Consider the following 25,989-nt stretch of genomic DNA (forward strand, 5'->3'; position numbering starts at 1 on the left):
TATTAAGGACGGCATTTAATTGCTGTGCTGTGCAATAACAATCCCGTTGTAAGGGCTCCAGGTGAGGGCCAGGGCAGCCCCCAGCTCTCCCTCCCAGAGCTCCCTGTCGTGGCCAGTTCCAGTGTTAGCTGTAGTGGTCAGTGCTGGGCAGCAGTGTCAGTGCTGGGCACAGGCTTGCCCTGGAGACCTGTGCCAGGTTTGGGGGTCCTGCTGCTTCCACACAGTCCATGGTGGAGGGTGGAAACCATAACTAAGCCAGAATTCCTTCCCTCTTCTCAAAAAGTACTCAGTGCTTTTAGAAAGGGATCTGGGCAGCCTCTCAGCTGCTGTCCCATGACGTTAAAGTGCTTCAAACAAAAAAGGGTGGATGGAGGTGTGCTGCTGAGGCAATTCCAGGGAAGAGGGTCTCAGATCCAAGCAGCTGCAGGAGGGCTTGGCTTGGGCTTGGGGACAGGCAAGACCAAGGCAGACCAGCATCTGGCAGCCCCAGGGCTTGCAGAGACAGAAGAGCAGCTGCTCTTCTGGGGAAAAAAAGCAGAAGCAAGACACAAGGCAGTAAAAACCCCAGGGGAGCCAGTGGGGAGCTGAACCCTGCTTTTAGGACTTGGTCAGGATGCTGCAGGCAGGGGAGAGATGCAGCAGCCCAGCCCTCAGCAGCAAGGCTGCAGCCACATCTCCTGGACCCAGCCTCTTCCCCTCTCCCCAACCCTGCCACCCCCACAGGGAGAGCCTGTAAGCCACATCCCAGCCTCGAATCAGGGCATGTGCTGAAAGAGCCACTGCCCCCTGAGGCCTCCTGCCAGTGCATTGCTCTCTGGTCCCTCAACACCCTCCTTGCACATACACAGGCCACACCATCCTTCCTAACACCCCACATCCCACCTGTGCTCAGGTGGTGCTGCACATGCCATGGCCAAAGCATCCCCCCACGATGCAGAGGCACCTCCTCAGCTGGGCACAGAGCTCACCTTGTCCCACTGGGTCTGACCCTGACCCTGCAGAGCTGTCACTTGTGCCAGGTGATACTAGTGCATCAGTGAGGAACCAGTCCTTGGCAGCACCCCAGTGCCAAACCCCTCTCCCCTGGGTATCCCCACTGCAATCAGGCTGCCTGACCATCCCACCACAGCACAGCTGGGAAGCTTCAAAGCTTTGCCTGGCTCAGGGACCCTTCCTGCCCCAAGGGAAGCAGGAGATCCTGCTGGGAGAGAGGACCAGCTCCATCCAGGGGTGAGGAACCAGGAGCAGGAGAGCCCTGGTCAGTCCCAAGCAATCACATGCCCCCTAAGAAGGCATTTCAAGCAGCACCTCCTTGAGGGGAACACACAGTTAAAAATACAAACAACCACATAAAAAAAATAAAACCAAGTCCAGCAGATTAAAAAAAGAAAAACACACAGCTAAACAGAGGCTTGGGGATGCAGCTGGAGGGATGAGCCTTCACCTGCATCCTGACAGGTCAAAGGCAGAGAGGCAGCTCCACACAAGGCAGGTTCTGGTGCCACCAGAGTGAGGTCCCATGTCATCCTTAAAGGAGGACGTATCTCCCTGGTAGGACAAACTGGCAGCATGAGGAGGAAGTAGCGTCAGAAGCCTCACCATGTCCCATGGAGGCAGATTTCTATGGAGCCATGGGGATCTGCCTGCCAAAAGTCCATCAGCACATTCACTTGTGCAGCTGCTCCAGGGGCAATGTCTCTCTGCAGCACAGGGAAATCTGGCATTTTCATCGTTGCCACGTCCTCTGCTCTGATTCTGGAGTGAGAGCAACTGCTCTCCAACAGTGTCCCACAGCACATTTGAGAAAAGGAGCTGTTAAATACACAACCAACCCCAAACCCAACCCTCCCTCCATGCACACAACCCCCAGCAGCAGAGTGGAGGATCACAGGACTGAGACCTGATTCCCTCCTCCAAGGAGCAGATGTGACCAGAGCTTCCTAGTATACAGCTGATGAGCAGCGAGTGCTGACCCTTCAGGGGACCCACAGGGATGGACAGCACAGCCCTGCTGGGTCCAGCATGAACAACTGCTAGGAAAAGGTCCCTGTTCTGCCTGTAGGACAGGCAGGAGCAAGCAAAGGCATCAGGGAGTGGGAGCAGTACCTGGAGCAGATCCACTTGGTGGAATATGCTCCTTTCGCAGCCCAGCAGAACTGTTAAAAGAAATCCCTTCAGGACAGTGCTCCAGGCCTCCCAGCAGTCCTCATCCCCAGTCCGTGTGGCCGTGTGGCTCAGTCTCTGGTGATGAAGGCCATGCACATAACAAAGCCATGATCTGCTCCTTGGCTGCTCGTGCTCACGTGGCTGGCCCTGGCTCTGGCAGCTGCAGCTCCCCCTCGCAGTCCGAGCTGTCGGGCTCCGTGCGCTGCCTGTCCAGCCGCTCCCTGCGTGCCTGGAGCCGCTCGCACCGCGGACAGCGGCTGCTCTTGAAGCACGACTTGTGGTAGCAGGCCTTGCACTCTGTGAGGGAGAGCATGGCTGAGTGCTGGACAGGCTGACAGACTGCCTGACACTCCACACCCCGGGTCCCTCACTAGCTCATGAGCTTTGGAAGCACAGGAGGGAGGATTTCTGCTCTGCACAAGGTCCCTCCCCAAGCCTTCCTGATACTCCAAGGAAACAGTGACTTGGTCCCAAGTTTTCTCTGGCACTGCACCTAAAACCAGGGCTTGCATGTTGTCAGGAGCCATTTTATGCCAGTTCAGAGGCTGGTCCCAAGATGTAGGGCCATGCTCTACTCAGCCATTAATACTCGGCATTATCAAGGATGCCCCCTGAAGGGGCCTAGGGATTTCTCAGCAGGCAGGAAGGGCACAGAGATAAAGCCTTCAGGCTCTCTCTGCTCTGCAAGCTCAGCTCCAGCCATCCAAGCAGGGCAGGGGAGCTGCGTGCAGGCTGCAGCCTGTCCTGTAACTGCAGCAGGAGGGAAGCCAGGACTCCCAGACACCCACTCCCTGCAGTGACAGCCCAAATGCCCACAGCTGCCAGGGCAGGCAGCAGAGAGCGTGGTCAGGAGGGGACCTACATGCTTTACCATGCCATCAATAACTGTGACAAGGATTATCTGCTGCTGTTGTAACATTGCAGACACAGGCCATGCATAGGGGCACTCTGGTCTGGCTGGCTACAGCTCTGTACCTCTTGCTAACACAAATTCCACTCTAACTGGAAGAAAACCTTGGTGGCCCCAGGGTCTGTCCCCTCCCTGTTTTTCCCCAGTATCTCACCTTCACACGTCTTGCATTTGTTGAGCTCAAAGGGAAAGATGATGTCGTCCTCATTCTGGCAGAACTCACAGATGAAGCCTTTGGCTTGGCACAGCTGGAAGGAAAAACAACGAAGAAAAAGCAGCTAAATGCTCATCTCCCTGGCAAGTAGGACAGAAGGCAGAGTAGAGCAGGACAGCAGGCCACAGGGCCCTGCTCTAACCATGTGGGACAGCCCTTCCCCAGCATGGAGCACAAGAAGGCTGAATCAACCTGTGTCAGGGGTGAGGGAGAACCAAAACAGGGTAGCAAATATCCCATTTGTGCTGGGTAGGAGCTCTGTAAAGCAGGCAGGAACAGTTAGCATTGAATCAGTTAATTTGGTGGCTGCTCTGCACACCAAAGCCTCCCCATCAGTTATCTTTGCAGCAAAGCCTGCTCCCAAGGGTCCAGAGCCATGCAGGAGGCAGGAGAGGAGGCCTTACCATGCACTTGTCAATGTGCAGGCTGCCTGCCTTCAGGAGCTCTGTCAGGCGAGGCATCAGGTCCCCTTTCTTGATGGCACTGAAGTCACTCAGCGAGTAGAGGTGCAAATCCTCTGTCAAGTGGCCAGGCACTGTGTCAAAGGAGTCCAGGAGGCTGCAAGGACAGAGAAACCAGAGCTCAGAGCAAAGTGACTCAAGTAAGATTCTCCCTTCACTCCTTATGCTTTCTCTCCCCCTCCAGGCCCCCCTCTCCCCAGAGCTCAATGCACAAGCTGCACAGACTCCCAGTGCAAGTTGCCTGAGACAGAACCAGGACAGCAGAGCAGCCCAGCACTCACTCTTTAGCCAGCCGGCAGGTCTTGAACATGTTCTTCATGTGGAAAAGCTGGATTCGCAGCAGCTGGAGAGGAAGGGGCACAAAGAATCAGTAAACAGAGCATGGTCCTCGCCCAGGCAGGTCTGCCCCATTCCTTGTGCTGCTCCTCAGCTGCTGCTCTCCTGTTTCCAAAGTGTTTACATCACACAGGGCAAGGTGAGCACAACCACCATCATGTGCTCCAGGAGATAAACTGAAGCCCAGCTGGATACCAGCCAGAAATTCCTATTTGATTTTCCTATGAATTTGACATTCCTATGCCACTGAAGAAATCAGAAAACGTGAATAGAAAGACACGGTGATGAGATTTTAAGCCTCTAAAACTGAAATATCTGCTTTTCCCCAGCTTCCCTGAAATACAGTTTACAGTTGGCTGCCATCCACCTCACCCAAACTCCACTCAGGAAGGCACAGAAAGGGTCTTACCCTCACTTGGTTGAGAGCCTTCACTTTCTGGTACAGGGCAGGGTTGATAGCTTGCACGTTGAAGAGTGGGTCACTCCAGATCTTGCTCAGCAGGTCTTTGGAGAAGTTGCTCACGTAGTACTTGCTGAAGTCCCACTTGCGCAGGATGCGGCTGGGGATGACGGTCTGGGCGTTCTCGTGGCAGCACTGGCAGAAGTACTTGCCCAGGTACTCGCAGTACCGCAGCCGCTTGATGTAATCTGGCCAAACGCAGGCAGACAGGCAGGGTCAGCCCAGGCACGGCCTCTGCTGCACTCCCAACACTGCTCAGCATTTCCCACAAGCAAGGAAAGTGTACCAGAGTGCTCAGTACTGGGGTCTGCAAGCACCCTCTGACTGCAAAAGCCTTTGGGACCAATAGTCCAGTCTCGTGCAACCACATCTACCTACATATTCAGGGAAGAGCTCTGCAGCTGCAGAACTAGCTGGGAGCTTGAGGACCCAACATCTTACACTCTTACAAGCGTCAATATCTGAAATGCCCTCTGAAGGACAAACTGACTGCTCTTTGCCTCCACCAGCTCTGTGACCTCCTAGAAGAGAAGGCTCCTATGTGGATGGTGCACACCAATGTTCTGGCAGAGCTGGCAAAGGCAATATAGTACTGTTCCAGGGACCTTATATTGTGCTCTACCATCACCCACTCACTCAGCATTTTCCCACTTGTTTGCAGTTCCCCACCACACTCCAGCTCAGGTCAGGCTCCCAGCACTCACCAGGATCAGTCCGGATGCCACAGCCTGCACACCGGTAATTCTGCTTGGCCACAGCCACCTTTCTCCTGCCCAGACACAGAAGACAACATGCATGACCCAGCCCTGGTGGTACCTGGCACCAGAAGATAGGTACCAGCACAGGCCTGGGAGGTTTATATGCACAACACACGGGGGAAAAAGCCCCACTATGTCCCAAAGGCTCTAACCCCAGGCACTGCCTCCATCTCACAGTGGTGACCACCGTGGATTTACCAGGCTCAGAGCAGGGAAACCCCAGCAACCAGAGGATAAGCACCCTTGGTGTGGATGGGGAAGGGATGGGAAGGGCAGGTCCCCTGAGAGCCCCCAGGCACACGGGTCCTTACGCTGGGGCCAGGTGAACATTGAAGATGATCTGCGGCCGCGGCGGGGCCCACTCCAGGTTTCCACGCACCCGAATCCTCAGCTTGTAGATGTCAGCGTGCTCTCCATCGTCAGGAGAGATAGGCAGAGAGTCAGGGATGGGCAGCAGCTGGGAGAGGCAGGCAAGAGGGTCAGATCCCCATCTTGTAGGCAGTGCACCTGGCTGGACTGCCAGAAACCTGCAACCGCAGCCCTCCAGAAAACTGCCAGGCACCAAGCTGCCCCTCAGCTGAATTGGGGGCTGAAGAAGGGCTGTCCCCCAGGGTCCTGGACACTGCTGTAGGAGCCTGCATCCATCTCCAAAGCCCGGATAAACCCCTTCCTCAAGCTCCACAAAGAGAGCACTGGGACAAGCAAAGACCCCTCAGCAATGCCCTGAAGCCAGGGATTCAGGGAAGATCAAATGCAATCAGTGACAGGAACTCACAGCCTTACCTTCTGTGGGGCATCATGCTCAGGGACCAGCCACTCCAATTCAGAGGCAGCTGGGAGCTGCATGCCCTCAAACTGCTTCAGCAAGCCCATGGCCACTGCCTCTGCCGAGTTTGAATTGAGGAAGGAGTGGGATCTAGACAGCAAAGGAATTGTTAGTACTGGATGTCAAGCTGTGCCCTCCTTGCAGTCCCATGCCAGTCCCAAGTCAAAGATCCTCCCTTCTACTCTGGTACCTTAATTCTGCACTGCTACACAGGTTTAAAATTAATACACACAATTGATTTCTGTCTTTGCAAATGTGCCCAAGCAAAGCTGGCTAATGGCACCACAACAACTGTTCAGAAGAGCAACCAAAACTTAACTCACTTGGCAAAACCTACTCCTGTTCACAGGGGTAGCAGCAAAGTGACAGCCAGTGCCTGTGTAAGCCATAAACAACTGCTCTCCCAGTATGTACCTACCCAAGCCGCTGCCAACCATGGACACAGCTTTGTACTTCACCACAGAAAGCAAAGGGGTCCCCACAGAGGGAGGGAGGGAGGGAGGGAGGGAGGGAGGGAGGGAGGGAGGGAGGGAGGGAGGGAGGGATATGTACTCCAGTGCAAAACAGAAACTGATGCACATGGAAGAGCAGAGCTAGGCAGGAAAGAGACCATGGTACCAAGATGCGTCACCATGAGGCTGAAGACGTACATGGAGTCCGAGGAGAGAAAGGACTTCCTGCTGGAGTCTGGGTTCCTCTTGATGTCTGCATCTGAATCACAAACAGACAAGGTGGAACAGATGGGACAGGGCCAGGGATGCACTCACTTCAAACCAAAGCTTCAAGGTAAAACTCATCAAGCTGTTCAAAAGCACAAGAACTACAGCATCAACTTCTACCAGTTGCACAGAGCAGCAAGGAGGGGTGCAGTCTAATCAGCTGTCAGAACTATCAGGGAAAGGCATGGTGGGGTGCTGTGAGCAGCCTGAAGTTTGGGGGAGACAAGTGGCTGCTGGTACAGGTCACACAGCAAGTCCTAGCAGTAACATGGCCTGAAACAGAACACACACAGAACACAGGAACCTGGAGAGCAGGACTGCAGGGTTAGCAAGAAGGTTTAGTAGCTCTCTACACACAGTATACATGCTGGAAGGGATTAGCAATGGATTGTAGAGCCCTTCTCTCTATTTGACTGTAACCTGTGAGATCAGACATTGGCCATGGCACAGTTTGTCAGTGACTGCACGGCCAGGGCTGGCAGCCTGTGCCCAGCACTGCCCAGACACAGCAGCACCCTGCAGAGAAAGGGCCAGCAGCCATGGGGCCAGCCCTCTGCACAGGTCACAGACTCATCTCCTGAGGAGGGAGGGTCCAAGGTAAGGTGCAGGACCCTTCAATCAACTCCCAAAGAGCCCTGGGCTGCCCCACAGCTCAGGTACCAGGCAGTAACTAGTGGAACCTTCACCACTCAATCATTCTCTCACTCCAGCAGGTTAAACCCTAACAGGGAATCCATCTCAATGGTAGAAAATCCCTATGTCAGGACAATTCCAGTCGTACAACACAGAGAGAAGCAGGTAGAAACCTGCTTCATGGCAGATAAGGTTCCCAGAAAAGGGAAGAAGGTATGTAAGGGGAAAGTACTACAGGCCAAGGCCAAAGCCACAACCTTCATCCCAGTAGGTGTGCTGGTTTGTACCTCTGGGGAGCTCCAGGAATGGTCTGCAGTGACCACACCACCCTCAAACAAAAGTCTGTAGCTTCCCCAGTGCCTGTCATGGGGAGGCACAGCTCAGGGTCCCTGCTCCTGTACCCCAGGCAGGCTGACTCACACAAATCTGCAGAGAGCCCACAGGATCCCAGCCAGGCCCCAGGCCTGCACACTGAGGCCAAGGGAATCAGAGCCTGTGATGCAAGGGAATCACAGCCTGAGCAGAGTGTCCCCCTGCCCCAAGCCTCTCTACAGAGAGCAGGACTGCCCTAGCAACAAAGGGACAAGTCCTGCTAATTTACAGACTCACACTACTGGAATTTAGCTTGGACATTTGACCTTCATTGTTTGACATCCATTGCTAAAACAGGCAAAGGAAAGCATCCTAATGTTAAGGATTCCACATATCTATATCATGCAAACTGAATTCTAGCTGCAGAAAACAGGAAACTCAGGCAAACAGCCTCACAACCTTGTAGGGCACCAGCCAGACACACCTGCCATGCTCTGGTGCCCTCTGCTCTGCACAGAAAGGTCCTGCATGGTCCTAGACCACGATGCAGCACATGGGGGTACACACAGCACAGAGTGGGCCAGGTGCTATGGGGAGGCAGAGCAAGCACACTCAGGCATTGACATGGTCTCAGAAAGGGCAGAGGGAGCCAGATCTGACTCTAGGCTTCCAGGGGAACTAACACTGGGATCCTGACACTGCTTGCTTCCCAACATTAACTGTAAACACTCCCCAAATCCTCATTAGCTACCCAAAACACTTCTGCTGCCAATGCTATCAAGTGGGATAGTCCCCAGGAAGTTTGTGAACAGCCCCCAAATCTAAGGACATCACCCCACACCTCTGTGCCAGCTTCAGCCAGGATCACAGCCTGGTCTGTGAACACAACAGGGCTGACAGGAAAACATCTGAGCAGCAGCAAACCCAGCAGGAGCAACGTGCTGGTGCTGAACACCTGACAGTGGAGCTCAGCAGCAGCCCAGCAGACTGTTCCCTTGCTAAAGCAAACAGGGAGCACATGAAGGTTATTTAAACACCGCCAGCAGACCAGACCTAGTACTACTGTAAACAACAGAAACACTAAGCTGCATGTGATCCCAGCAACCAAAACCTCCAGTATGAACAAACTGCCTGTGCCCTGTCTGATCTCACTTCTTCTCCCTCCAGAACTCCTTTCTAGAAGGATTCCACTTCAAGTCAAGTCTGAGCAGAACAGGAAGGCTGTGCTTCAGATCAAAGCTATGGCATTCCAGCTCCGCCAAGTACAGCAGGATAATCCTGTCCAAGGCACTTGGGATGGAGACCTGGTCCCCCATTGAAGAGGACTCTGCTCTCATTCAGCCCAGGCTCAGCCTTCAAAATCTACAGAACTTCACTGTCCTGTGAAGTCCTACCCCAGGCAAGAGAGGTCTTCACAGAGCAGGCATTTTGACATATCCAAAACACTGCATGGCAAAATGCCCTGGGGGATGGAGCCCACAGCAGAAGTCCTCTGAGTCCACTCTATTCAATCCTCCACAGATTTTCTTGCTGACATCTGGATGATACTGTAAGTAATTCCCAGTTGTGAACCAGGCAGGTTTGGAAGAAGTGTGCCCTGCACACACACACACACCTCGCACACACGCGCGCGTGCCAGGAGCACTGCAGGGTACCTGAGAACAAGGAAGCCATTGACACTGAGAGGCCGTTCTTGGACATTTGAATCAGGTTAGATCCATCGTTACCATCTGTATGACATGGTGATGACAAAACAGTTGACTTCAGTGCTTCAGCCAGGCCACAGAGAAAGGGCATAAAACAAGAGCAGCACTCACACGAGGAGAGCCCAGAACTGAATTCACACACTCCTCCCTGGGTTACAAAACTGAGCTCAAAACCTCACCCTCATGGACTGAAAGGAGAGGTTGCTGTCAATAGTGAGGAGACAAGAAGTTTAAAGCTGAAGACTGGACAACTCCATCTTCTTTTTAAAGTAAGAGAGATGGAGGTACTGCTGAGAAGTCATCCACTTCAGAGGATGAACAAGGCTCTGAAGGCCAGGGACTTGGGCTGGTCTCCTGTGGGTGATAAGCTCAGCCACCCAAGCTGCCAGGAGCAGAGATTACAGGTAATGCAGGTCGGGATGTGACCAATACCCACCATCCCAGAGGTAACTGGTCAGAACTATGGTTCCTTCTGCCTGGGGAGGAGAAGAGAGGATGGCAGCTCTCCCACCTCTCTAGCTGTGACCACAGTTATGTGTACCAGGCAATGAAATGGAAACCACCTACCAGCCAGAGGCACAGAATGTTACAGGGTTACAGAAGATTTTGAAGGAAAGTCATGCCACCACATGAAGGAAACAGATTGCTCTGTGTGCTCTGCTTATATATTTGTTTGGGAAAAGCCATCTTGAAGGCCAGAGGGACAGAGCCTTTTTCAGCAGGATTGACCCCAGCACAACCACACCAGAAGTCTGTTTCTATGGAAGAAGCCAAGACAGCCCTTCCCTCCTACCTCGGATCTCATACTCTTCCACATCCTCGGCAGAGCCAGAGTCAGAGAGGCGCATGGAGCCGTGGGAGCTGAACTGGGACCCACTGTCTGTTGCCATGAGACCTGTGAGGAAGGCATCACAGCCAGGTCACCAGTGGAAGTGCTCCAAAGGGGCACTGACAGCTGTGGGAGATGGGGATAGCCAGGTATGGCCAGGAAAGGAGGGATGGAGCTCAAGGATGGAAAACACTACGGGTTCAGAATGAAATGACATTCCATCACTCAGTGCCAGCAGTGTTATCAATGGATGGTATCTATCACATTATGGTCTTTAATAGCAGCAGTTTCACACATCTTGGCACCACCTTGGTAGCAACTGAACTGCTTCCAAGGAATGGGCAGGAAGGCAGGCAGCTCTAGGATAGGTAATGGACAGAAAACCCACATCCCACTAGCTGATGAGCCCAAAACACATCACCCACTGTCTGAGCCCAGCTCCTGGCAGGCAGGGAACAGGTGCCTGGTGCGGATCTGCTGGCGCCGAATGCGAATCTTTTGTTTAAGCTCCTGGATCTCCTTGTCACTGTCTTCCTCCTCCTCCTCCAGCTGCCGGCTCATCATGTTGCATTTCATCAGCTCAATGGCAGCAATCAGGGACTCTGAGATGCTGAAGTGGGCATTCTCCTGCAAGAGAAAAAGCATTCAAGGCTATGCCTTGGACAAACTAGGAAGACTTGGTAAAATTTTGTTCCCCACCTATGCCAGGAAAGAGCTTATTACTCATGGATGGTGGCAGAAAGATGTTAATCTCTGTCAAAATATGACTCTTCTGTCAGTACCTAGAAAACAAAGTCTTCTTGGCTTTATTTTTCTAGGTACTGATAGAATAGTCATAAAATACAAGAAGCAAAATACAAGGGGCATCTTACAAAGAGGATGTGCAACACATCCACTCTGAGGGTTCAGCACACAGCCCTGAGGGGCCCTAACATGCAAAGATGTCATGTATATGACAGATGGACAGATCCCAGCCACCAGACCCAACGAGGAGCTCAGCCCTGCAGTTTTGTGCACAGCTCTACAACAGGCAATACCATGGCATTATCCTCTCCATGGCAGGAAGTATCCCTGAACCTGCAGTAAGATACATTCCCCAATGCACACAGGCTGCTGCTGCTTCCCTCACCTTCTCCAGGTCTGCACAGCTGCCAAAGTCCTGCTCAGAGAGGTAGCTGATGAGGGACTGCCCTTCAGAAGGTCTCCTGAACATCCCTTCCCCCGAGCTCAGGTACTGCCCAGAGTCTAGAAATGCAAGAGACACAGGTATGAGGGAAGGATCTGCTATCTCCGTGCCACCAAGTCCTGCCAGCACCCTGCCAGCATCCCACAAGCAGGTGCCAGCACTTGAGGACACTGCAGCCCATGGAGGAAGCTGACCAGGACTGAGCGTCCCCCTGGGGCTGGCTGTACTCACCATACTCCATGTAGAGGGAGCTGGGTGTGCTCAGTTCACTGCTCTGCGTGGAAGCACAGACCGGCCCTCTCCCTCCACTGGGATCACCGTGGGACTCTGCAAGGGAAGATGACACCAGGCACACGTCAGTACCTCAGAGGTGCCCTGCCACTGCACAGGGTGAAATGAAAGGGGCTTGGCATCACACACAGGCACAATGGATGGAAATAGAGACATCTTCCTGCTCCATGCCACAGCTGAGGGCAAGCCCAGGAGGAGACAAAACCAGAAAGGCATTTCAGGCAGGAGAAGGGGAATGAAGGAGAGAAGATCATGAGAGACATGGAACAGTCACATCCTGAGCCTTCCTCTGTTTACCCCAGAGCTGAGTTGGGGGACATAACAGGCTCCAGCAAGTACCTCTTGCCAGCCCTTTCTTCCTGAGGGAGCATTCTGAGGGCAGAGTTATCCCCAGAACAGAGAACAGGAGACACAAGGAAACCACCAAAGGATCTGTGGGGGACCCTGCCCTGCAAAGCAGCCTGGACACCAGTGTAAGGAGGCATTTGAAGGACATGCTCCTGCTCCACTGTACCCAGCCTCCCCACACAGCGCTGGAGCCTGGGAGCAGTGCTCAAGGTGACCTCCACGGGCTGTGGGCAGGGCTCTGCCCCTCACACGCTCTGTGGTGCAGCTCCTGCCAGACTGAGCCAGTGCAGACCGCCAGGAGCTGGCCTGAGCACAGCCCAAGGACAGGTGGTGCTCTACAGAGAGCCATGGCCCCAGGGAGCACCTGGACAGAGTGCCTGGGAGACAGAGGACTGCTGAAGGAGACTGAAACACCCTGCCAGAGAGGGAGGAGCACACAGCTCTGCATACAGGGCAGGTGCCAGCTGACGATCCTGAGCATAACAGAAGGGCAACCATGTCCCTTCAACCTCCCACTCACTTTTGCTCCCAGCTTTGTGCCATGACTGCTATGGCTGGAGGTCTCTGAGCCCACCAAAATCAGCCTCTCCCTGTCAAGGCCATGAAGCAGCAGTCACCAGGATGGAGCCTGGGATCAACCTACCCCACAGGTTGGGAGAGAAGAGACTTGTCAGGGTAGGATACTCTCACAGCTACTCACTGCAGCCTGACAGGGTGCCCTGCAGCCACCTCAACACAGAAACCACCTCATGGGGTTGATGCCTGGGGATGTCACATACAACAGAGCCTACTGCTGAAAGGTAAAGCGAGGCAGTGCTCAGCATCATCTGTTGGAGCAGGACACAGGGCTGGACACATCTCTCTGAACACCCAACAGCACCAGGGAGGAGCCTTGCCAGACACAGAACCCTCAGCACCCAGATGTGAGCTGGTCAAACCCAGTGGCACTGTTCATTGGATGCAAAACAAAACAGCCCATTCTGTTGTTCAGCTGCTGACTTTTTCTGCACATGGGCCAAAGGGATGGCAACACCCCATCATTTCTGCTTGGGGTAAAACCTGCCCTGAGCCCAAAAGATCATCCAGAGTCTCAGCTGTGGGTACATACACTGGAAATCAGTCAACATCAAACCTCCCTTTGCCACAGATCCATGAAATAAAAGGAGAAATTAGATGTCCAAGCCTATGTCTGGTTAGCTGAGAGCCCTTATTCACTAGGTAAGAGAGGAAACCTCTCCTGGCTTCTGAGGCAGTGGGTGGAGGGAAGAGCAGGGGATGCAGCTCAGAGACTTGGTGGCCAGCACTCCCTAACGCCATGCAGGGCAGCTGGAAATACTTCTGGGTCTGGGCCACTGCTTCCACAAACCAAGCTGGGAGCTTCAGTCAGGCCACATGCATAAACCAGACCACACTTCGAAGCATCAGCTGGGACACAGCAAAGAAAGATTTTTTTTTTTTGTTTTCTAAATGAACACTAATGGATTGATGTCAGTCTTGAACTTGATGCAATGATCACTAATGAAGGGCTGTTATACTGGCTCCCAAACCTGCCACTGGATCTTCTATTATAATGGTGATATCCCTGAGGCCTCCTGGGCAGACAGAGGAGAAGGGCAGCGTTAAGGGAGAGAAAACAGAGACAGACTGGTTACTACTCAGCAAGGTCCTCCACTCCTCCAATGAAGGCAGCATCAGGACAAACTCTCACAAACTGGTTGTCCCCTCACACCGCACTCTCTCCATCCCCATGTACTCACTCATTCAAGACCACAGGAGAACCCAGCAGGTTACCAGTGGGATGACATCCTACCAGCAGGATGAGCCCAGGCCCCAGTCCCATATCCCAGCCAAGCAAGCCCAGTGGAGAAGAACAGCCGATGCTACAGCATTGCTGCCATTTTCTAAGATTTTAGTAAAAGCTGGCAACACCAGTAACAGTTCCAGCCCAGGGCATTCTGGGAAGCAAGATGTCATCCCATCATTCCAGTGCAGAGTTGAAAAGCTAAGGGAAAAGACCAACCACTTGCCCACTGTCCCTCTCTCCAACGTGATCCGTGGAATCAAGGGGGTGGCCAGCACCAGCCTTCTGGTACCAGGGACTCCCACACCCAGAAGCCATCCCAGAAAAGGTGTCCCATTACCGTGCAACTTCCCAGAAGTCACATTGGTGTCAGAGTGTGAACGCACGTGGCTCTTCTTGAGGGTGCCCTGTGGAGCTGAGGACTGTCCCTCCGAGAAGCTGGACCGGCGCAAGAGGCTCAGGCTCCTGCTGCCACCTCCGCTCGCCCCCTGCTCCCCCAGGGACGAGACTGAGTCCAGCTTCTGGGAGCTGCTGGAGGAGAAGAGTTTAGAGCTGCTGCTGCTCTTGGTGCTGCTGCTGCTGCTGCTGCTGCACGCCCGGCCCCGGCGGCCCAGGTTCCCAATGGCCAGGTACTCTGGCCCGTCATTGACGTCACTCTGTGGATCATCCTGACTCCCTGTCCAAGTATCCTCGCTCTGGCTGGTGGTGCTGGAGCTCATCTCACTGGCTGGAGAGAAGGGGTCTTTGTGTGAGGGGACGTGGAAGCGAGAGACAGAGCTGGGCTGCTCCAGAGGGGACCTGCCCTCGCTGAAGGAGGAGGAGCGGGTGGATGGGCAGCGCTCCTGGGGCTGGCTGGAGTTGGAGCTGCTACAGGAACTCGCTGGTCTCCTGTCTGGATAGAAGCAGGAGAATGATTTCACACACTGGCACAAGGATGTCCCCTATATCCTATGCTATAAGCTTGTGGCTTCACACCAACATGCCCACCCACCACAGGCAAATCCCTCCCTCCCATCATGGGCAGAAATCTTCCATACTCATCCACCCATGTAGGCAGATAAAAAAGATAGTCTTTCCTGGGTCTACCCTGAGCTCCCCAGCCTACCCTACCTGAGAGGCCAGATGAGGCTGGATGCTGGAGGCTGGAGAAGGACCCAAAGCAGCGCTGCTGAGTGCAGGGGGCAGCAGGGACACACGGGGATGCAGGGAGGGCAGTCAGGCTCTGACTCTTGGTCACTGGAGATGGATTGTCACTTTTCCTGGTAAGCTGAAGAGAGGTGGCATCATCAATGAATCAGCATCTATTGGGCTACATGTAGCAGCAACAGAAAGGGATCAACCTGCAAATGCCAGGTCACCAACCACAAACGATGCGAACACGAGGGTGGGGAGGGAAAAACACGGCAGCACAGAAGGGAAGCAGCTCTTTGCTCACAGCTGCAGGACAGATTCCCACTGGGAAATTACCAGGCTCTCAGTGAAATGATCCAAGCAGCCCAGTGCTCCTGGCAGACGGCTCTGGTGTCCCTCAGCACTGTGCTCACACATGTCCCTTGTCCCAGCAGAAGGCTCTGACGCGCACAGGGATGGCAGTGATGTGCCAGCCAGCTGAAAGAACACAGCCCCCATTTAACAAAGCCTCACTAATTGCTCTCTTTTGGGGACTCTGTGCAAAGAAGGCAGCTGCTGTTTCTGTTCTCTGCAGAGGGGCAGCTAGTGCAGGGCTGCACAGGGGTCACTGGCATGAGCACGAGTTGGCACCCAGGTGTCCTGGGGCGTTGCCCATCCCCTCAAGAGCATGACTGTCCCTCATGACCAAGCAGCTCTGCATGCTGGCCCTGAAGCCTAGGACTATTGGATTACAAGGAACTGGTCCTCAGGTCCTCTACTCAAATCCTTAATGCGAGCCTGAACCAAGGTGCTCCACTACAGGCTCCACACAGCCATCTCCCCCACCCTGACCCCTTACAGGTCGCACAGGCAGAACAAGGACCAGTTCCCTACTGTCCTCCCCTCTTGGAGCAACTTTTACTAGTTCCAAGTCCATCTCCTTATCCAAGGGCTCCATATACCCTGAGGGTGACCTTGAGGGAGCAGCCACAGCCAGTTGGCATCTGGGGAGAGCCAGATGTAAAATCTGGGACCCCAACTCACCATGGAGGTGTCGATCTGAGCCAGAAGCCTGGGGTTGTTCTGCTCAACAGCTTCCAGGCACTGCAGCATGGCCGTGACGTGGGCGTCACTGAGCAGGAAGGCAGTATCTGAGGAGAAAAAATGCTGCTCAGGGGAGTCCCTCTCACCCACACAGTTTGACACACCAGTTGCTCACATGCAAATCAATTTTTCTGCTGTCCTCCCCCACTCCCACACAGCTTAGAAATGTCACCAGCTAGATATTTTCCTAGTAAGAAGGAAAAGGCCCATTTCTCCTTACCTGTGTAGAACTTCCTAATGTACTGCCTGTTCCCCAGGAGCGGCCTGAGCTGAGCTGACAGGCAGTGGCACTGCAGGCTGTGCTGCAGCCACAGCTGGGCAATGGCCTGGTCCCCTGGGCCCTCAGGGTCACGCTGGCCACTCTCCTGCAGGCTGATGAACTGGAAAGGGACATCAAGCACAGGTTAAGGCAGGCAGAGACAAGAGAGACAAGAAGGGGAACAGAGCTTGTTCCACCGCATGGCTTTGGTCCCCTTGAAAACAGCAGCTTTCACATGCCAGTCACTGTCAGCAGGAAAGAGGGCATGTCCCAGCAGCTCCTCAGCCACCAGGGAGACAAAAGCACCAGGCAGGAACAATGCTTCAAAGGTCAGCCAGTGACCAAAGTCCTCTGACAGCCACCAGCACAATGAATTTCTCTTGCACACTCTCCCACCCATGACCATTGTCCCTGACCTGGAGCAACCCCACGCTTCCAAATCCAATCTGACCCTGCTGGTGAGGGTCATTTTCCTGCTGACACATTAACTGGAAAAGGCTGTGGCAATGCCTGAGCTGCTGCAGCTTGCAGAGCTGGACTGAAGGTACACCCCCATTCCCCCAGCAGCCGGCTGGCCACTGCTGTGTCCAAAGGGGCTGGCATAAATGGCCAGCCCTTGGTGCCCATCCATGGCGGGAACCATGGATGTCAGCACGGGGCAGCTGAGGACCAGAAGCTGCCACATGCCAGTGGCTGGCACAAGTCAGGAATGGGAGAATAAATGCATGGTGAAGCCAAAATCCAGAAATGGGACAGCCCAGACCCTTAGAGATCTGCACAGAAACATGAATTACCCCTGTGCACACACAAGCACTGCTTGTGCCAGTTCCCTTGGTGATGCCTGCTGCACCCAGCCCGGCAGCATAAGCAGCCAATTGTCTCAGCCCAAGCCACACTGAGTTCCCAGGACACAGTTTGTACCCAAAACCACGGCTGTGTCAGCCTCCACAAGCCATGGAGCAGCTTTACCCACAACAGCCCAGGCAGCACTGTCCCACGGGTGAGGCTCCAGCCCAGCTGCCCTGTCCCCTCCCAGTGGGCACACAAGGCCACCCCCAGAACCCACCTTCTCCAGGTGATGAGCAGAGCCCGGGCTCAGCCAGCGAATGTCCTTCACAAAGTGCCAGTAATCCTTCTGTCTGCAGCACACCTGCCAGGACAGCACAGTCAGGTGCCACCTCCCAGGTGCCAGTTCAGTGAGCACAGCCCCGTTAGCCCCTTGCTGACACAGGCCATGCTGTTTGCCTCAGCTTTATTCAGACAATGAGGGGTTCTCTTAGTTATTCTTCCTCTTAGAGAGGAACTGCAACAGAGTTTCTGTTTTCCTCTCCACCCTCTTGGTTGTAAGCATAGACCAAAAAAGTGTCTCTTCACCAAAAAGCTAATTATTTTTACTTTTTACTTCCATCCCTATTTCCTCTTTCACAAGTGACAGAGAAACGGCTTCTGTTTTAGTGGTTTATTTGGTTTGGTGGGGGAGTAGTTTGTTTTATAAGACTAAAAACATAACACGGCAATTTTAGTTTTCTAGACTGAATTTGGTTTTCTGAACAAACAAATTAATTAAAATTAACTCAGAAGTTTAAAAACCTCTTACCCTAGTATTCTTAATGTGTACATATGGATTTTTTACCTTTTTTTTTTCCAATTCCCAACTGTAGGCAAAAAGCTTGCCAAGAAAATAAAAAGTAAACGGAAATGTTTTGCTGGAGCAACTATGAGCCAACTGCTGTTAGAAAGATGGATTTTTATGGGCCTCTTTTTGCAACTCCTACAGCTTGATTGGTGTCACACATGCCTGATCAGAGGAGACATTCCTGAGAGGAAGAGCTGTCTTTGCCTACAGTAAAAGCACTGAGGAAGGTAACACACCACCCTGCTTTGCATGTCTGGCATGAACTGCTACCAACAGACAGACCAGCATAAATCATTTAAACCTCACTCCCTGAAGCCTGTGAATAGCAGGTCTGTCAGAAGGGAGCACTGCACTCCTCACATGGACAAGGCAGCTCCCCTCTCTGTCCATCTTCCAGGGCAGGTCCCTGGTCCAAGCAGCTGGGGACCAACAGCAACAGAGCAGCACCTCAACTAATGCTGTCTGCAAACTTAATAAATCCAGAGAGCCAAGGTCCCTGCTCAGACAACCTGCCAGTCTGGCTCTTCCTGGAGGCTTTTAAGCTTGGGTTCAGCACTGCAAAGGTGCAGTTTCCTGATCTGGCACCCAGCTGGCCCATGCAAGCTGCCTGGAGCTCCTCTGTGCTGTTCTCTTCTCTCTGGGTGGCAGAGCCACTGATGGGATGCCTGTCCCCAGGCAAGCCCTACAGCCTTGTTCAGCCTTCCACTGCAAATAAATTGTGCTGGTAATTGCAAGCTGAAGGGGAGATCTTTAAGCCTCTGCACACAAGTGGGAAAGAGAAATTCCTCCAGGCAGCCATGGAAGGGGGAAGGCTGGGTGAGCAACTGCAGGCACAACAAGAGCCTGGAAAGAGTGATCCCATTCACGCAGAGCGCAGGGCTGGCTGCCAGCTCCTGTTACTGACACAGCTAAGCAGAAACAGGGAAGATGCAAGTTTCTCCTGCCAGCCCTCGCTGGGGACTTATCCAAGTGCAGATGATATGGGGCTGACTCACTGCAAATGCAATTTAATCACTTGGCTGCAGCAGAAAGAAAGGAGAGAGGGGCTGGCCTCAGCACAGGGGGCACAAGTACTTAGAAAAACCATATTGGAAGTAGATGAGATAGAAAGAATGTGCACTCAGGTCCCTCTGACAGCCACAGCATTTACCAGGCAAGCTCAGCCCCTGCTTGGATCACTTCCCAGCCTGTTACAAGCACTGTGCCCGCTCTGCTATGAGCACAGAAGTGAGCTGCAGCACCTGCTTATGACAGGCTCTGAAGCTGTGACAGACAGACAGACAGTCGTGCTGTCAGGACAGAGCCATACCTTGTCATGGATGAGCCCATGGTAGAGGATGCTGTGCATGTCTCTGCAGAGCCGTTCCAAGCCACCATACTTGGACCAGACATTTGGGTTGCTGATGGACACCAAACCTTCCACTGTGGTCTTCAAGTTGCCAAGGAGCTTCCAGTGCTCTTTCCTGCACAGGAACACAGCAAGATACATCAGAGCTACACCAAGAGGAATTTCACAACAGGAACATGGTATTGCACTCTCTCAAAGGAAACTCTGCTCAGGCTGAAACCTTTGGTGATCCAGAAACCAGCAAAGGTGAGCTGAAGCACTTGGTGCATCCCTGTGGTGTCCCATACATGGTTTGTGGACAACAGGCCACAGTGCAATGATTCTTCTGATGAGTGGTAGCCACCTCCAGGAGATACACAGAACAGACTGATGGCTCCTGCAATGCACCACATGCCCAGTCTGGGCCAAAAAAACCTGGGGATTAACTTTCTAGCAGGCTCTTGCTCCAGTGACATGTTCTCCCTAAGAGAGCAGCAGCCCCTCAGGAGCCCAGCAGCTGCATGGAAGGGTGTGAGGGCCACCACACCAAGCAGGCCCTGTGCTTACAGAGCAGCACTCCCTGAGCAATGCACATCACATTGAGAGCTCCAGTCCTGTCAGGATGCAGAGGTGCTCCTCTCCCAGGGAGGGGACACTTCATCTGCACCTCCAGCTGTACAGCTGCTCTCTTGGCCCTCACCTGCTGTAGGCACAACCTGCAAAGACATTATCACCTTATGGACAGAGATTAGCAAACTGCTGGTGAGCTCTAGAGTATGCACAACAGCTCATCAGTATCATCCCCTTTGGCTGCCCTGCACACAGCAAGAAATCACCATTATCTACCACAAAGCAAGAGCAATGGAGTAGAGAGGTAACATCATTTGACTATAGAAAAGCAGCTTTGGGGAAGGAAGCTTTGGGTGACTGAGGTTCCCACTCAAGCTGCCTGACCTTGTTGCCAAATGAACAGCAGCTGTCAAAAACACATATTCAAATAGGAGCCACTCTCTCAGAAGAACAGGAATGTTGAAAGGTACAGTTAGGAGGGTAAATAACCAAAAAAACCAAAGGTCTCTGCAAGGTTTGTAACAAAAGCACCCTAACTCACACCCTAGCATGAAAGTTCAAGTTTTCAACTGGCAAGAAACAAGACGGTGTTTCAGAAGTTAGTCCTTCCCACAGCCAAAACTGAACTGGATTTCCAAAACAAAAAGGGGAAAAAGAAGGAAAATAAATAAATAACATTATTTTAAACTGCTCTCATTTTCATCCCTTGGGGATCAAAGTGTGGGCCACATACTCCTGGTAATTAAAACAAAGTTTTTCTCACCAATATTCTTTTTGAGACTTGTTCACTACTGCCAAACTGATTAGTTGAACAAGCAGATTAATTAATCATTAACTATAAGCTCTAGTTCAAGCTGCCCATTCACTTCACTTCCTCATGAGGGAAACATCACCACTTCCAGTGCCCACCTAAGCTTAAACCAGACTGGAGCCAACCCATCCCAGCAGCAAAGCCTGCCACCCTGACAGCACCACAGCTCTAAAGCTGTGACCTGCAGTGCCTCTAGCAGCATGTGTATGTTCATGTTGTACTTAAACTAACAGGCATGGGCTTATCTCAGAAGAGACTGAAGAAAAATGCACAGATGTAAATCACAGGCAGGTTCCTGAAGGAGATACAGCTTGGGAGGACACCAAAAATGACCCAGCTCTGCTGAATTTATGTGCTTTTCCCATCCCTGCCCCAAGCAATGCAAATGTTCTTTGGCTGTGGATGCCCAGAGAGGAATCAGCAGTCCCTGGTCAAAGAGCACCTGCAGCCACTGAGCTCAGAGCACCAGCAGCTCCTCCCTAAGGTATTTCCAACACTCAGAATTAGGAAATGCAAGTGAAAGCTCAGCCACACCACTGATATTGCAGTCAGTGAGTCAGGGGAACTCCCTCCCATGTTATTTCAGGCTATAAAAAACAGGTGATGCACACAAGGATGTGAGGGTAGCACACACAGGGATGTGCCTTTCCAAATGGTTGCTCTCATTAAAGGACTTGTGCATCTCAAGAGGTAGAAACCAGGATCCATGGCTCTTTTCTAGCATGGGGAAACTAAGGGTAAGCAATCCTTGAACAAAATAATCTCAGGATGTTAAAACATTGAACACAGAAGCACATAGAGAATAAGCCACATAATTAAAGCACCCTTTCAGAGGTGATCTTGAATCCACCAAAAGTGAATTAAGTCCTGGTAGGACAGTAAGTATCCTATGGGACTTGTTGGCCCAAAGCAGTTCACAAGTTAGACACACAAGACCTTTTGATACCCAAACCCCATCTGTTTCTGGGCTGGAACACTGAAAAGCACACAGGGACACAAGGCTAAAGACATGAGGACCCACATAGTTGGCTGCAGGTGGCAGGGAAACTGAGAGAGCACAGCTAATCACATTTCAGCTTTGACTGGACTCTGGGGTAACCCTGAATTAGCAGCAGGGTTTCTCCCCTCCCACTGACAGAGCCTTGGTTTCAGATGCCAGGAGGGATGGAGAAAGCCAAGTTCCCTTTTCTGCTGGTATTCAGAGCATTACTAAGAAATCTGCTTTTTTTCCTGAACGAGGAGGACTCTCCTTTGCTAGTGCTATAGAAAGCCTGGCATGGGGTAAGGCCAATTCATATTACATCATAACAATTCATATTACATCATAACAATTCATATTACATCATAACAATTCATATTACATCATTGCCCTTATAATAACGGCAAAGTGAGCAATACCCCAGAGGGTCACAGAACAAGCCCAGAGCTTCCCCTGCAAGAACCACACACGGTTCTGCTCTCCTGATCCAGCAGAGCTTGGTTCCCCCAGCCAGAAGGGCCAAGGGTACTTGCAGGGGCCATGGAGCAGCAGAGAGATCTCAGCTGCATCCCTCTTCTCCCTTAAAGACAACCTCTGATCCTGCCTCCAATTTCAACCACCAGCCCCACAAAACTGGCACTGGGTCTCCTTTCTTTACTACAACAAACTTCATCTTCAAGTACAGCAACATCAACCTGTCAGTGGGAACTGTCCCAAACATAACTGAACCTCTTGCACTGGAGTGATAAAACACAGAATACAGAATATAAATAAACACAGAATATTTTTTGCTAGCCTTGTAGCAAAAAATGGCTTAATGCTGTCACTGCTGACAACAGGAAATGCTGCTTGCTCTTCCAAGGTTTCCTCAGGCCCTCCATGCCAGCAAGGGTAGGAACTTCTCTTGGTCCGAGTCAGCAAACGTGACTCACAGCAGAGGCAGGGAGCCATGCTGCTGACTTCTTAGCTTAAAATAAAACCAAACCTTGATTACTTTCCAAAACAGAATCACACAGGTAGCCAGTGGTCAAAACTGAAAAATCACAATGAAGCTCATCTTTCTCGCAACCATCACCTGCTGTGTATCTCCTGTGCTCTGCAGGAAGCATCCAGCAATGCCTGCTTGAATCCTGACCTCCGCCTGGAAGACTCTCTTGATCCTTCTTAGCACACTAAAGAGGTTGTGCTAGGGATGCTGAGGTTATGGAGGGACTTCTGACAAATCTCCAAGGACACTCATTCCCGTGCTGGCTGTCAGCTCCTCCTGCAAGGCTCCACCAAGCCGCCCTGCGCAGAGCCTGCTCCGCCTCGCTGTCCCCGGATCTCCCAGACAACCAGCAGCCCCTTCCCTGCGCTCCCCCGCCTGCTCCTCGGGGCTCGGCACTGCTGGGAACAGGGATTAAAGGAAGGCAGGCTCCGTGCAATCCATCTGCAGCGGCGGGAGTGGCTGACAGGCAGAAGAAGCCAGGAGAGCTCTGCCAGCCCAGCAGGGATGGGCAGGAATAGCTGAGCGGGCTGCCTGGAAAAGGGACACGCAGGGGAGCTCGCATCCATGCTGAAAGCTGGCACTGATGGAAAACGGGGGCACAGCCACAAAAGGTGCCCCCAGCAAACACAGCCCAGAGGAGCTGCTGGCTGATGCATTCCTGCTCTGCACCGGCAAAGGATGAGGAAAGAAAATAGGGATTCGAGGTGTTTTTTAACCTTCCCATGGCAGATAGCTTTACCTGCCCATCTGGCTAAGTCTCTCACAAGCAGATCACCACAACCTATGGACACAGGGTACTGTCCATTGGGCTTCAATCTGCACAGAACCTGCCTGTGATGAGCATGCAGGCAGCCAGAGGCAGTGACAGGCAGAGCAGATCCCCACAGCAGCCCACCCCCCTGAGAGCAGCTGCTCACATCCTTCCACTGCTCACAGCACAGGTTCCCTTCAGGAACCCTCTCCTCTAGCCCTGCTGTCCCTGATGGTATTGCTGGTGCCAGAGACAAAGGTGGCAGCTCCTTGCTAACCTGCCCAGCTGACCACTGGCCCATCTGCTCCCCCTGGGACTGCTGTGTCCTCTGCACCACCCCAGAGCCCTGCTCTCTGCCCAGCAGGACAGCACTGGCCTTCCTGCCTCCAAGGACAATGTGCCCCCTGGATATCAGCATTATAGCCCTGCCACTTGATGCATTTCAGACCTGCTCCTAGGAGGAAAAATCCAGCACAGGATCCTCATTGTCCTCTCCTGTGCCGGCTCAAGGATGGACTTCAGCAAAATAACTTTTGCCTCTGCAGTTTCTGTAATGCACAAGAAGATGGATCCAGTGATCTCCTATCAGTAACAGCCACAATCCAGTGTGAAATGGCACCTCACTGGCAATAAAAATGCTAACCACATCACACAAAGGACAAGGCAGTGTAAGGCCCATGCTGGATCCTCCCCAGGGATCAGTGCCAGCCAGGAGAACAAGCAGGCTCCTGCCTGTGCCAGCACCAGCGGGGGATGATGCCCTCCTTGTCCCTGGGGGAGTGCTGGGGGTGGCACCACCCCAGCCCTATTAGTCACACGATGGCAGAGTCTGGTAGTGCAGGACTTGTGCTTGCAAAGGCAAGAAAATGCACAAAGATGAGCCTGGAAAGACAAAGCAGTGAATGCAGTCAATTCCTTTTACCTTTTGGAACCTGCTGAGTCTGAAGCACTAGCAAAGAGCGAGAACAGCTCGAACTGTGCAGATCAGAAGGCACCCCAAACCTGTGCTATAGCTTTAAAAGCACTGGTAGCATTTCCGAGCTGATATGGCAAGCAGGAATAGAGTGACTGGCTGAGCCCCTCAGATAAGGAATGCTTCTCTCCCATATCAAGTTTCAGCTGCTCCTTCCTCCCCAGCCAACACCTCCAATTTCCATCCAACATTCACCCTGTGCTTGTGAGTGCCAGGGCAAAACCAATGCACCTGTAAAAATGTGAAGTAAATAGGACTTGCCACCAAAACACCCCCAGGGGAACAGCCTCTGCTGCTCATAAATGCCAACAAAAAACCAGGCCTGAAGCACATATGAGACCACACAGCCGAGGTCACCGTGCTCACCACCAGCCATGTGCAGGCACAGGGCCTCGCCTTCAGGAATAAAGAGATAAATAAAGGAATTTCTGTTCAGCACCTAGAACAGGGGATGCAGCCAGGAAGGACAGGAGACCGGATCCCCGAGCAGCGAGCTGCAGAGCCACCCGAAGGGTGGCAGCACGGCGTCAGGGCGGGGTGGTTTCACCCTTAAGCTCAAGGGTGTGAAGCAGAGACCTGGCAGCTGCTGTGCTGGCCACGGCTGACGGGGGACACAGTGGGGACAGAGCACCGGTACTGAGGTGTCACATCCGCGGCCATCACCGCCCCTCCAGCGGCCAAGGCTCCTTCCCACGGCAGTGAGCAGAGATGTGCGGCCGCGGGTGGGTGACGGCTCTGACAGCCCGGCCTCTGTGCGCTCCCTCCCACGAGGCACCGAGCCGGGGGCAGCGTCACGCTCTGCAAGCAGCGATCCCACTCGCGAGAGGTTTATTCATTGCCTGCTCGTCCGCAGGTATCCCCACACACCCACGCAGGACGCGAGCTCTCCAGGAGCATCCCCCGCGCATCCATCCCTACTGCTGGCACTGCTGCCACCGCACATCCCGCGCCGCATCCCACATACACACTCACACACACGCGGGAGTGCGGCCCCCCCAGGCGTGCACACGCAGCACCGGGCCGCCCCCAGGCGCACCCACGCCGCCCGGCGCTGCCGCCGAGCCCCACACCCGCGCCCCGTGTCCCGCCTCCCACGGGCGCCCCCGCGGGCCGGGCCCCCGCGACACCCGCGCCCGCCACCCCGCCGCGCGTGTCCCGCCGCGCGCGGCCCCACCGGCTCTCCGCGTGCCCCGCGTGGGGCCCGATGTCCATCCCGGGCGCGCGCGGCCCCGCCGCCGCCACCGCGACACCGTCGTGCGGGAGGGGCGAGCGCCCGCCACGCCCCGCCGCACCCACGGACTACAGCTCCCGGCGCGCACCGCGCCTCCGCGGCGCAGCCAGTGCCGCGCGGACTACAGCTCCCAGCGTGCACCGCGGCGCTCGGGCGCCGTGACGGGCGGTCCGCTGCAGCCTCCTCTGCGCCGGAGGTTTCGGTGTCCCCCGTGTTCAAAGCGCTGGGAAAAAGCACGATGATTGCTGAAATAACCCTCACCAAATCCTGCCTTGGACGTGATGAGGAAAATGC

General features: G+C 53.5%; 1 protein-coding gene across 1 annotated transcript; it reads right to left on the bottom strand.

The window, feature by feature from the left end:
• Positions 1-25,695, bottom strand: RUBCN (rubicon autophagy regulator). Its single transcript, XM_058812163.1, has 22 exons — positions 25,639-25,695; positions 19,375-19,528; positions 17,496-17,579; positions 16,391-16,550; positions 16,111-16,217; positions 15,424-15,564; positions 15,067-15,223; positions 14,297-14,848; positions 11,748-11,843; positions 11,460-11,575; positions 10,756-10,957; positions 10,295-10,396; positions 9,451-9,525; positions 6,782-6,842; positions 6,089-6,221; positions 5,617-5,762; positions 5,252-5,316; positions 4,497-4,735; positions 4,033-4,094; positions 3,695-3,848; positions 3,231-3,324; positions 1-2,463 (listed from the first exon to the last, which is right to left on the bottom strand). The coding sequence occupies exons 1-22, from the start codon at positions 25,674-25,676 to the stop codon at positions 2,300-2,302; spliced, it is 3,102 nt and encodes a 1,033-aa protein (XP_058668146.1). The 5' UTR covers positions 25,677-25,695; the 3' UTR covers positions 1-2,299.
• Between the last annotated feature and the right edge of the window lie 294 nt (positions 25,696-25,989).

The sequence above is a fragment of the Ammospiza caudacuta genome, chromosome 11, assembly GCF_027887145.1.
Source record: "Ammospiza caudacuta isolate bAmmCau1 chromosome 11, bAmmCau1.pri, whole genome shotgun sequence".
Lineage (NCBI taxonomy): Eukaryota > Metazoa > Chordata > Aves > Passeriformes > Passerellidae > Ammospiza > Ammospiza caudacuta.

Excerpts from the sequence above, each read along its gene's own strand:
- RUBCN (XM_058812163.1), bottom strand. The coding sequence starts at position 25,676 with ATGGACATCGGGCCCCACGCGGGGCACGCGGAGAGCCG. Across the intron at positions 17,580-19,374 it reads ATGGGCTCATCCATGACAAG|GTGTGCTGCAGACAGAAGGA; the intron begins GTATGGCTCTGT and ends CTGTCCTGGCAG. Across the intron at positions 10,397-10,755 it reads CCAGGAGCTGGGCTCAGACA|GTCTCATGGCAACAGACAGT; the intron begins GTGGGTGATGTG and ends CCTTCCTCACAG.